Consider the following 13,972-nt stretch of genomic DNA (forward strand, 5'->3'; position numbering starts at 1 on the left):
TGCAAAGCATTTCTCAGTGAAAAAAAGAAAAAAAAAAAAGACTTCAAGCTTGCCATCAGTGTCTGATTTACTAAATTTTATTTTATTTTAAATTTTAAATTTTATTAACTTCATTTGTGATGTTCCACACAAATAAAAGAAATCAAACACAAAGTTTCTTCTTTTGGATCATAGAAGAGATCTGTTATCAAAAAGAAATAACGTAATTATTATTACATATTTGTCCACAAAAAAAAGAAAAAAAATCAACAAAGCGTCAGAGCTGTTCTCAAAAAGAAATCATTATAAATATTTGTCAACAGAAAATTATTTAACAAAGTGTCCTCTTTTGGGATTTCTGTTCACAAAAATAAAACATAAATTTAATTATAAGCAATTGTTCCACAAAAACTAATCAACCTAAAGTGTCAGACCTGTTCTCAAAAAGAAATAACAAGTGTAAAAATAAATATTTGTCCGCAGAAAAATACTCAATATAAAGTGGAGAGATTTGTTGACAAAACTGAACTATGCACTTAATTATTAATAAATATTTGTCTAAAGAAAAATATTAAAGTATCCTCTTTTGGGATTTCTGTTCACAAAAATAAATCTAACGTAATTATTAATACAAATTTGTCCACAGAAAAATATTCAACTTAAAGTGTCCTCTTTTGGGATCATAGCAGAGATCTGTTCACAAAGAGCAATCATTAATTTGACAGGTAACGAGAGGTGGCACATTTTGGGTCGAACCATTCTAGTATGCGGGACAATTTGTTTTTCTTCAATAATGAAATGGAATAACCTACTGAATATAAAATTTGTCTTATGAACTTATATTTTCCCGAAACATTTAATTACTTCAATTTTTAAAGGATTTTTGCATGTTTGCTTGATTTAAAATTGAGTGCCCCCGGGAGTTCCATCAAGTACCCCGTTTGAGAACCACTGCACGATAGAGCCGAGGTTGAAGACAAAGTCCGACACTGAATTGGCGTGAGTAACGAAGAAGCCGCAGCCACTCCACCAAGGCAGAGGAGACCCGTTCCGATCGCTCTCGTTGGCTATCAAACAAAAGTAAATCATTGTAACGGCACCGATCCACAACTGCTCTGACTGAGATGGGTCAATAAATGCTTTCAAGTGAAAGCACACGCATACAAACATATGCTCAAAACACCTCCCCACTCGCCCCGAGCTCTGCTGACCACATACTTTAAGTGTTTAACTCCGTCACCGCCATGCAGGACACTCCTTGTATATGTTGCGCTACAGTTCTCAAGTGAGTGCTATCGATCAGTCTCAGCAGGGGGAATGAAACAGCTTATCCATTAAGGTTGAGTCGGCCTGTCGCCTCTCTGCTACTGACAGCAGATGGAGAGTAACGCATGGATGAAGAATGAGGAAGATGAAGGTAGGAAAATGTTAAAAGGGAATGAGATGTCAGAAGCCCAAAGATATGGTGGAGGATGGGAAAAAAAGAAGAGCGTAACTAATGAATATTGTTTTAGACAGAGACGGCATGCCGAGATCAAAATGTCTGTTATTGACATACAATTAATAAGCTTTTTTTATTTTATTTTTTTTTTTAGATCACAGCTGGGAGTCGACGACAAGAGATGAAAATGCTTTGTCGCAGTTATGTCACGAGTGTGTTGACGCTGTTCTGTTTTTGTTTTGGTTCATTAACTGAACATCAAGAATTTGATGCCAGTAAACTGTTTTCTAATTAACACATGCAGGCACTTTTTTTTTTTCAAATGATCAACATGAAATTTTGTTAGTCAAATAATATGTAGTGGCCAGTGTTGGGGTTACTGTAATGTATTACTTTTTGCTGTAACGCGATACTGTAATGCATCTCACACACACAAAAAAAAACACTAAAATATTTTATTCAGTACAATCGAGAGTAACACAATGCATTTTTAACCTGTAAGTGGTGTTTTTTTTTTCCCTCAAATTCATCAAAAACACCGCAAGATCAGAGGAGAAAAGTCCAGGGCAAAATGTTTACTTTCTGTTATTAGTACCTACTACAGCAGAGACGAGTGTGGCAGCAACAGATCACAGGTTGAAAATGGACAATAGGAACACAAGATGGACATACGCCCGTTACTTTCAGTTCGTCAGAGATAAAGACAAGAAGAACATATAACTCATAGTTAGGTGCATTTTGTGCGTGACACCGAAAGTGTTGTCCACACATTTAGAGCTGTGCCATAGTAACGTCACATTAGCCAAAAGAAAACATGCGAAGGATTGCCAGTGGGGATAAAACAGAGTTCTCTTGCTCGCTGATGCCATTTCCCGCTCAAGACGTTAGGAGATTCGTGGCAGAGTATGTGGTATGTAGAAGATACGCTGGCACTTTCACCAGCATTTGGAAACCTTGTCAGCAAGATCCCTGTCGCAACTAGCAATTATAACAAGTAAGCTAACGTTAATTTTCACTGTACAATTGCTGCTAATAACAGTCCATAAATAGTTGCGGTCAATGTGTATTAAGATGACGCATACAAAAATTCACGTTAAACAGTATGTTACACACAATAACGATGATGTAGCCTAGCTACTAACGTTAGCCCTGCCGAGACCATCTATTTTTTTAAACGTCTGTCCCTAACCTAGTCGACTGGACTCAAATTTGAATATTAGCATTGAAATTGTCGAACGCACTAACAGTTTTTTCTAAAGCATGAACAAAGTATACCTATGCTGTGAAGCTGAGAAAAAGACATTAACACACATAAAAAAGATTCTGTATATTGTCATGCCCAAAAAAGTTTACAATACAATCTAGATCAAATGATTTGTACTGTTTCTTGGCTTAAACCAACCTTCCACTGAATGTGTAACGAGTGTAATGCTACATTTAGATTTTTCCAGTTATGTTGGCGAGAGTAATATAGAAGTAATGAAATAGTAGCGTAATGCCTTGCATTTTAAATACGGTAATATTGTAATGTAATTACTTTGAAGTGACAGTAATAAGTAATAAAAAATGCATTACAGTTTTGAAGTAACTTGCCCACCACTGCTTGTCATTCACAGCTATAACACATCTGACTTTCCCGGAGATTTATTTGTAGGTGCTTCCCTTCTGACTTCAGGTTTATTGCAGGTAAGAGCATTCTGGGAATGCAGAACAAATTTGCATTCTTTCTCTGATGGACTGTTGGCCAGGAAATGCAAGATATATATATATATATATATATATATATATATATATATATATATATATATATATATATATATATATATATATATATATATATATATATATATATATATATTAAGATAGAAATAATATAATTCCCTAATTAAAGACTTTTTAAAATATTTTTTTAGTAAATTCAATCTCAGCAATACTTTGTTTTACCTGCAGTGTATGTGACAGATGAAACAAAAATGTCAATGAAACCGTCTTCTATAGTTGGAGGGCAGGCAGTTATAAATCCCATTTAAAGCATGGTAATACCATCCTGTGGACATGATTGTTGATTATACTCCTGTCCCCTGCATTTCTCAAATTTGGAATATTAAACATGATGGTATTTCCTAGGATTAAACCCCTTAGCTGGTTTTATTTTCGTGTTACACTTATATTACTTGTGTCTTGTGTTTCAATTGCGGTGTAACTGCAGACATGGTGATAATTTTAAGTGTAAGCAATAAAGCAGAAAAATGAATTTGTCTGAGTGCAGACAGGAGTAGTCCGGCACTTGACGAATAAGGGACCAAAAAAAAAAAAAAAGTCAAGAGTCACCATCTATTGGTGGCACAAGGTTGGGCAAAAATACACAGATGGAGTGATGGACCAACGATTACCATTTGGTCTGGCTTGAAAAATTTATGGACAGACGATTACGGAAAGCGGGCGGAGCTCTGACAAATATCGGACCCACCTCTGGATTTGTTTTTTTTTTTTTTCCTTTTTCACCCAGTTTCATTATAAAGTGTGGCGTAATAAAAGTGTTAGCATTGTACATGCAAAGAAATACAGTTTTGGATGAGGCAAAACAGAAAGCCGATGGACACTATATGCTGAGATTTTAACAAGAATGCAAAACTCAATTGTCTTGAGTGGATACAGGAATATTTTATAAATTAACAGTGTGATACTGGTATTCAAGGTAGGAGAGGAGAGAGCAACCGATTAAAAGCTACCCAAAGGGCTTATCTCCAGCTATTATAATGTTGTCCATTTTCATGTACCCAACTCTTTTTCTCCCAACCTTTACACATCTTTAAATGAGCTTGTAACAATTCTGGGGATGGACATTTGGCCTCTTGTGGACTAAAGGCAAAATGTTGGCTGTATCCATCAGCTGATCTTATAAGTGTGCTGAGCTTGCGTAAACTAAGAATATCTTGCACTTGTACAGTATGTACAGTTCAGTTGACTTGACTCAATGCTGAGGTCAACTTTAAAGATCCCTCAAGTAAATTAACACTTAAGATTTTTATTGGTAAGCCCTTTGCCGGAAAATCTGACAAGAAAAAATACAAAAACAGTATTAGACCAAAAAAAAAAAAAAAAAAACTGGTGGCATCATAAAAATATGTTCATGTATTAATGTGTTGTACAACCTGCACTGAATTGACCATTCAGATGGTTTGGTCACTGTCTTTTTTTGTTTGTTTGTTTTTTGCCTGGGAGGACCTCATTGGCATAATGACAAACAAAAAAATGCTGACTTGTATTTAGGTGGGGGAAAAAAATCAATAACACTACAAACGTTTCTGCACCTCAAAGGAGAGGACACATATTTATTCAATGACGCAAGAAGGTAACTGTGATGAAGCCACATCTCAAGGTTTCCAAAAGATCAACATATCTGGATGGCATGAGGTTTGTTTCAGCTGTGCTACCATGTAAACACTTCAACTAAAATCGGAGCCCTTCATGGTAGCATGTATGTAATGTTTGCGTATATGTGCAGTGCGCACTATAAAAGACTTACTCCACAGGGGGGTTGAGGTCCTCTGCCTTTGTCTCAAAGAAGCGTAGCACCTCTTCACTCTGTGAGATTTGAGGGGGTAGCCGCACAAGTGCCTAAAGAGAGAAGGACTAACATTAAGCAATGCAGTTTATTCAATTGAGTCATTGCATTTGAAATATCTCAATGAAAAAGGGCGGGATGGTGGAGGAGTCGTTAGTACGTCCGCCTCTCAGTTAAGGGACCAGGGCTGAAGTCCTGCTACCTCTGAGCCTCCTGTGTGGAGTTTGCATGTTCTCCCCATGCCCAAGGAGGTTCTCTCCGGGCACTCCGGCTTCCTCCCACATTCCAAAAACATGCATGGCAAGTATATTGGACACTCTGAACTAGCCTCTTTCACAGCAACCATTCCAGGAACTCTGAGTTCCTGGTCACGAGGGTTCCGAGTCCTACTTTCCTTGTCTGTGGCCCACGAGTTTGCGTTCATACTGGGGTACAACGGATGGGATAGCTTATTCAAATTGGACTGATGATGTGAGGCTGGGGGGAGAATTTGCACTCCCCCTCCTGTCTAACAATTGGCACTAACTAAAAAGGTGGACGACAAGCAGGACGACGAAATAAAAAGCTGCGGGACTTCTGATCCCTAACATAAGTCTGCGTTAGTCCATCGTGGGCCCGCTCCACCTGCTGCGGGATGCGTGTGAATTTTTGGGAGGTTTTGCTTAGTGGAGGGCATGTTGGGAGGCAAGGAAGCGCTCTGTAAAGGTGGGCACCGGTAAGCGCGTCGGTCAGACACTCAGCTCTGTGTCTACACTTGTATACGAAGTAGAAAGGGGGCAAAGTCACAGATGGACGCTTTTGACGATGCCTGCCTTCAGCTGGCACTTCCGCATTTCCTGGCATGTTGTTTACGACAAAAAGCTAAGAAAAAAATACACAGAGTGAGCACCAACACGAAAATCTGCTTCAGTCAGTGTTCTGTCTCTGTATTTTAAAAATATTTTTAAACAAACGTGCTCGCTCATGGTGGGTGTTCCGTCAACAACTTTTTGCGGATTTGAAGCATATTGGCGCTGGATGTCCTCTTCCCCCGTAAATACTCTGTTCCAGAACACCCATCCACCAATTCATTTTTCTCTCGTTCCATTATTTCGAAATATTAAACTGGCCACAGTGAAAACAAAGTGTAATGGCGGCTGCTGATCCTGCCTACTGCCCATAGACAGCTGGGATAAGCACCACAAGGCCGGCGACTCTAGTGAGGATAAGCAACTGTGGATAATGGTTGGATGTAAAATAAAAATCAATCATTCCACTTTCTTTCAGGACTACAGAAATCAGGACATGATTGCTGAAAGGCTGAAATCAGGACAAATTTTAGTTAAACAATGACGTTAAAAGAAAATGTGATAAATAAAATTGTTGCCAATTTGGCAAGATTAATTGATCAATTTTGACACTTTTAAACGGAATAATTAATCAGGGTGTCCGCCATGTTGGGGAGGATTTCGCTCTGCTGCAAATAAGAAGAAATGTCTGGACAGTTTGCCCAATGACTTGGTGAGACTATTCAAAATACTATAGCCAGATGTCAGATGTGTTCATCCGAACTTTGTGAGTCCTGGCTGATTTGGACATGTCTTGCCTGGAGAAAACCCAGACTGGTACGAGGAGAACAAGCAAACTCCACACAGGAAAGCAGACGACCTCCGCATGTGAGGTGGAAGACCTAACCAGTCTGCTACCATGCCAGCCACCAAACCACAATATAAGATCATATTTCGCAGTAACGATCAATATTTAATGAGCTGGTGCTTTCAAAAAAATACTGTATATTTGACAGTAATATGGTGTTGTACATTAAAACTAAGGAAAGCCACAAACACTGTGCAGAATGCCAAATTCTCATTCAAATTACCTGAGCAAGATTTCTGTTATGTTCATAGTGCTATATATTTTGAAAGACCCTTGTGGTTTTGATTCAACAGCTATAGTATCTCACTGTGAACCCAAGGCTGGATGGACTTACCATCCCACAATCTCTAGAGAGCAGATGCTTTGAGAACAGTGGGTAATTACTTATCCTCTCTGTTGTTTTGCCTCGTGAACAGGATGTAAAATGTAAACAGTGTGACACGCCAGTGCTGTCTGCAAAAAAAATAAAACGCTCACTATAGCAACTCTAAACATAAAAGTGTTCCAGGTTATTTGAATATAAGTGAGGCTATAGCTCCAAATAAAGCTAAACCTGAGCACGAGTTGTAATTTCATATGCACCTGATTGCATCACCGTTGTATTAACTGATTTATTGTACATTTAATATATATATATATATATATATATATATATATATATATATATACACACATATATATATATATATATATATATATATATATATATATATATATATATATATATACATATATATATACAGTATATACACACATATATACATACATATATACATACATATATACATACATATATATATATATATATATATATATATATATATATATATATATACAGTATATACACACATATATATATATACATATATACATACATATATATATATATATATATATATATATATATATATATATATATATATATATGTATATATATATGTGTGTGTGTGTGTGTGTGTGTGTATTTTTTTTTTATATATAGCTATTAATGTCATCAGTGGTTTTAAAGGGTAGCAGGTGCCTAATTCAGAAAATGCCTTGCCACACCAGTTGTCACGCCTACTGGTGGTAATAAATTCATCAATACTAAAATAAAAACATTATTATGAATGTTACAAATAATAGGTACAAACATTTTAATCACTGATTTAGGTCTTGATAATAGACATAAAGATTTGGATCAATGGTTTAGAATTCCGGGGCGGCTTGGTGGCACAGTGGTTAGCACATCCACCTCAGGGCTCCTGAGCTCAAATCCACCTTGCTTCGGCCTTCCTGTGTGGAGTTTACACATTCTCCCCGAGCCGCGTGGGTTCTCTCTGGGCACTCTGGCTTCTTACCATATTCCAAAACCATGCATGGGAGGCGTATCGGGCACACTAAATTGTCCTTGCGTGATGGGGTGCATGAATGGTTATTCGTCTCTGTGTGCCCTGCTATTGGCTGGCCCGAGCCAGCTGAGATAAGCGCCAGCAAGCATGTGACCCTTGTGAGGATAAAAGCTGTATTACCAAATCTAACAAGTGTAAAATATTCTAACTAGCACTCTCTCATCTCTGTATACTCCTTCCGCCCCAAAAACAAGGGATATGCCACTTTGGACATTGTCGGTAAATAAAAACATGACCACAGTTGCAGATGGTGAGCATGTAACACAAAGCTTACCATCACATATCATGATACGTTTGATTAGGTTCAGTTACCCGACATTGACTCCATTTTATTATAGGTCTTCCCATCCACACCGTGCCTGCCGTGGCTAATGTTTTGACACGGTTTTGAAACTCTGTTTTGAAACCCTTACTGGGCATTCGTGGCAATCACTTGTCCTCGTTGTAGTCAAAAAAAGGCTAATGTTGCCATCGGGAACATATTGGAAAATCGAGCCTTATTTGAAGAATAGACAGATGGATGGTTAGATAAATGGTTAAATGTGGCTTACAAATAGTTAGCAAAAAGCCAACTAAATGGTAGGTCATTTAATATTTGCATTATTCATGCTTTATTGATTACTTCGGTGTTGTCACTGCTCACTGCTGACGCTTGTGGAGTTGTTTTATGTGCTCTGTCACTGTAAACACATCCATATTAACATGCACATTTCAAATGAAACATCCATCATTTCATATGTGCATGCTAAAAAAAAGAAGGATATGTACATTAAATCAAACTTAGACAGTTGGGCCCACAGTGTAAATCCAGCCTATATGTCTGAAACATGCAAATTTTCAGTTATTTACATACATAAAACCTAGACTTCATGATTCCAGTGCATCAAATGTAAAAGCAGTGCAAATTATCAAAGCATTTTCAAAAGTTAATATTACTTGCTGTTCAGAGTCCCATAACTACCATGTCTAAACCACATATCCCATGTTTGAAGCATGTGAAAGGACAACAGAGCCATAACCTTTACCCTCACATAGAACGGAGATTTTCCCAAGAGTCAGATGGGGAAGTGAAGGATGTTTACAATAAGGTTTCTTTACCCTGCAGTAGTCATCAATAAAACGCAGTCGCTTCATGGCCACGTCTCGCACATGACTCCTTCGGAAGAGAATTTTGCCTGCATGAGAGCAAAATGAGCAAATTTAGGGCGGATCAAGGAGACAATAGGGATTTTAAGCAAAGAAAGAAAAAGCTTAGTAAAAATGAACAAACGTCTGTCCCAAACAGAACTCCAATATAATCAGGCCTGGCTGAGTGGACGGTTTGAGGTGCATGTAAAACTAAGGCCCACCAGGAGATGTCAGCAAGGTTTGGCTGTGAGCCGCTATGGTCACAGCAGTACAACACATTACAAACGTTATTCCCGCGTGAATGCAACATTATTTCAATACAGCTAATAAATAAAGCTTTTATGAAAGCGCAACTCTGAGGTCTGCAATAATTCATTTTCAAAACCTGTGTAAGTTATTCAAATCATAAAACAAAGTAAGCTGGCATTGTACCAATGCAATTGCTGTCACAACTGAGTTCAAGAGGCTGTAGACTTTATTTATAAAGAGAAAGAATCCCTTAGAACAGGGGTGTCAAACATACCGCATGCGAGCCAGTTCGGGCCCGCAAACGGCTTTAATCTGAGATGATTGTATAAAGTATAAAAATGAGCTGAATATTTTTCAATAAACAAAAAACTTGAACTGTTTCATAATTAATATGAACGTTAATGTTTTATGATTAACCCTATCAGTGCCAAGTGTTTTCCGAAAAGGCAACCCCTACAGTGCAAGCCGATCTTGAGCATTTTGACCCATACTATGTCCGTGTAGAGATAGGTGGTACCATATGAAATATTGGATTCTACTTTTTGCTTAGAAAGTAAGGTTCTACCTTATTCTTATAACCATTGTTTGAAAATAGATCATTTGAGTGACACTAAGCTGTTTTGGACTAAAGGAGATAATTAGCTTTTTGTGAAAATGTGTTTTTTCTTCTGCACATCAATGACTGACTTTGACACTAATATTTTGTGGGGTTAGTGGCATCTGAAACAACTCAACAATCATTCCCTTTGTTGAAAACATGAACAAAAACAATGAAAATATGTTTTTGATGCAAAAAAATTGTTCTGTAATTGGTCGGCACACGGGGTCACACAAATGGCTGCCTAAAGACTTGATCTCATTTGAGAGTGCTTTCACAATGGTATTTATTGTGCATTGTGCTTAATTCAAACTTGAATTGGTTAGCCATGGGTCCCAAGATTGCTAGTGATGTTAGAGAAGTAAGAAGATGATTTATATGAAACTGAAGCAGGAGATAATCAAGAAATATGAAAAAGGCTAAACTAGTCTAGCCTAGACTACGCTCACTAGGGACCATGGCCATAACAAGCTTGTCACGTCGCTCAAAGGTAAATAAATCCTTTATATATTTTTTTTATTTATGATGCTATTTAATTGTATGCATGTATATTATATAAACATAGCACTAAGTGTACTATTTTGATACCAATTTTTAATATGTATAAACAATGTTGATGCTTTTACCTGGGATCTCATAATCTCACAAACCGGGGGCCCACTGTGTATGTGTGTGTGTGTGTGTATATATATATATATATATATATATATATATATATATATATATATATATATATATATATATATATATAAATCCCACTAGTACACTGGCTTCCAACCTTAGTATTTTACGCGAATGAAATTCTCGTCCATGGCAATGAAAGTGTTAATAACGATGGTGTACTTGCACTATTTTGGACATTATTAAAAAAAAGAATAAGAAATTTGAATTTGTTATTTTCAAGTGATCCAAATATTTATCATGATTTTATTGCTCCGGCCCACTTGGGAATCTATTTTCCTCCATGGGGCCCGCAAGCTTAAATGAGTTTGACACCCCCTCCTTAAAGGAAGAGGAGAGTTTGCGTGGAGATGGAAAGAGTTAGAACTGGATCCAAGTATTGACTGCAGGCTTTAATCTCAGTGTTTACCAAAACACACAGGCACAATCATTTGAATTTCCTGATAGTTTAAGAAATCAACAAGATAACATAATGGTAGTTTGCAATTCATCAGTGATAAGCAGGGTCACTGAACTTTTCTGCCCTTATCAATAAAGAGCCAAAACACCACTATTGATCAACGCTACTCTCTTGTGGGTTGGCATGCCTGAATGTCATGCAGTGACTTATAACGGAGGAGACGCGTGTGTGTGGCATGCCTTGGATCAATGCAAGGACGAGGACACAGACAAAGCAAACCATTTAATTAAATGATCCATGCATGCATAAACAGACATGCGTTGACCTAAGTCCATCCCAAAACTGAACAAGAAAATAATACTCAAGATAAGAGTAGAGCTACACTAACACATTTGAGATTATTAGATCATGGACGGCATTCTGACAGCAGTTATTCGTACCTACACGTGTGCAGAGCACACTGGCATCCGTGGCTGGCTCACTGACGCACTGCGCATATATTATTAATATGGGAGTCTGTACAGAGATGAGCTTATTACCTGGGAGAAAGGGGATTATCCTCTTCTTTGGGTCTTTTTGGCCGCCTTCAATTGGAAACTTGTCAAGTATCTGCATCTATAAAAAAAACGAAAGAAAATAAAAGACACATTTTGTAAAATAGCTTCTTTGGGCTGTGACATACAATCTAATCAGGTTCTGCAAAAAGGGAGCAGGTACAAATTACACCTAAATTCAGTTCTATTACATGGTGGATTACTATCACCGAACATAAAATAACAAAATAACTGATACTAAAAGAACATCATTTTCTAGATATGGCTAAGAAAACAAGCGCACATCTCAATGGAGCAAAGTAATGATGAGCAGTGATTATGCCACCATTTGGTTCCTCATTTCAACTGTTTGTGTACTTTTTCGATTGAAAAATGCTTTCGTTATAGACAGCATATTACTATTAGTATTAATTGCCATTACAGTGATCCCTCCTACTTCGCGGTCTCAGATATCGCGGTCTCAGTACTTTGCGGGTTTTTCCAGGAAAAATTAAAAATATTTCAAAATAAAAAATAATTTAAAAAATGCGCAAAAATGGTAAAAAATTGAAAAAAGCAAAAAAGTACATTATACAGTATTGTATTCATCAAACAACTAAGTAATATTAGTTCATAACTATGTTAAGAATTTTTCAAGCAGAGCTCGTGACTTTTTTTATCTTATTTTGAAATGCATGCTTTTAATTTGTCGGGTCGCGTTGCATTGCATTGCACTGCCGATGTTTAGTAAGCGATGAGTGTTTATTCTGTTTATGTGTTCGTTTGTGTAGAGGTTGCACTTTAGTTAGTAGTTATTGCTAACCCGCTAATGTCGGCAAAAAATACAGTAAAGTCATAGATTAAAGTTCGGCAAGTGTTTATATGTTAGTTGACTGACTTTAACGTTGTTGTTGATTTATTATTCAACAGACACTACATGATACACCATACATGAGCCAAAATAAATGTGAAGTTCAATGTGATGACTTGCGTACTCTTTCACCGGAGTCTTGGTGCAGATAACCAGTCCTGAGAACAAATTCTCAACAAACTAAGTAATATTAGTTATTTAATGAATATACAATCATGTTAATAAGGATAATGTCATGTTAAATAATAGGAGAAAGAAAATAAAATACAAAAAAAAGGATTGTTTATGGTTACTGCGGCTATATTGGGGCGTACATAGAAATCTAGGAACTGATACCCTACTTCACGGGTTTCAGACTTCGCGGGGGGTTGACACCCCCCAATTAACCACGAAGTAGGGGGAGTAGGGGGATCACTGTATAGATAGTGTCCAATCCATGCAAATTACTGTGCATCACTTATTAAAACCTATGTACAATTAATTCATTTTATTTACCATCAAATAACCTTGACGAAAATGGAACGAAAATTATATCCTAGTCAACCGTGGAGCATACACATTCATTAAAAGTCCACGTATGTGTTCTTTCACCTTATCAAAGCAAGCATTGGCAAAGGGAGAAGTACCAGAAGTTTGTGGGAGTTAAACAAGCTGTCATTTAATCAAAATGCTCAGCAGCACGGACATGGTGTGAGAAGTGCTGACACTCAAACTGGAGGTTAAGTGAGAAAGACGGGAAATGGCAAGCGACAAGGGACAAAATAGATGCCTGAGGAGTCAATGAGTACAAATGAGTCAGTCAGGCCTTATTGTGTTTACACAGTTTTTACCCAAGATAAGTCATTCAACTGAGGAATGATAAGCAAAGCCAGAGTAACGCACAAGGCAAATAATTAGTACAACAAAAAATGTACATACATTTCAATACATGCTTGAAACTGTATTGAAGAGAAGCCTGACTCTTTTAGTCTGATGCTTTGAGGTTTGTCCTTTACTAAGGTTAATATATGATTTTATCAAATATATTTTTTAATTTGGGCAACAGTTTCTCGCACAATATTTTGGTGTGTGATATATATATATATATATATATATATATATATATATATATATATATATATATATATATATATATATACACACACACACACATATATATATATATATATATATATATATATATATATATATATACACACACACACATATATATATATATATATATATATATATATATATATATATATATATATATATATATACACACACACACATATATATATATATATATATATATATATATATATATATATATATATATATATATACATATACACACACACATATATATATATATATATATATATATATACACACACACATATATATATATATATATATACACACACACATATATATATATATATATATATATATATATATATATATATATATATATATATAAATATGTGTGTGTGTGCATGTGTCCATTAGATTT

At 36.3% G+C, this 13,972-nt stretch overlaps 1 protein-coding gene across 2 annotated transcripts in view; it reads right to left on the reverse strand.

Moving 5' to 3' along the window:
* The window catches only part of sh3pxd2aa (SH3 and PX domains 2Aa), an 89,161-nt gene that overhangs the window by 47,299 nt on the left and 27,890 nt on the right, over positions 1-13,972 (reverse strand). For both annotated transcript variants that reach the window (XM_088419341.1, XM_088419342.1), the window contains exons 3-5: positions 11,610-11,685; positions 9,113-9,189; positions 4,950-5,041 (exon numbers count right to left, since the gene is read on the reverse strand). In XM_088419341.1, coding sequence (XP_088275467.1) covers positions 4,950-5,041; positions 9,113-9,189; positions 11,610-11,685 — 245 coding nt within the window. The remainder of the gene's footprint in view (positions 1-4,949; positions 5,042-9,112; positions 9,190-11,609; positions 11,686-13,972) is intronic.

Source organism: Hippichthys cyanospilos, chromosome 7 (genome assembly GCF_059441005.1).
Source record: "Hippichthys cyanospilos isolate Australia breed blue-spotted pipefish chromosome 7, RoL_Hcya_1.0, whole genome shotgun sequence".
Classification (NCBI taxonomy): domain Eukaryota; kingdom Metazoa; phylum Chordata; class Actinopteri; order Syngnathiformes; family Syngnathidae; genus Hippichthys; species Hippichthys cyanospilos.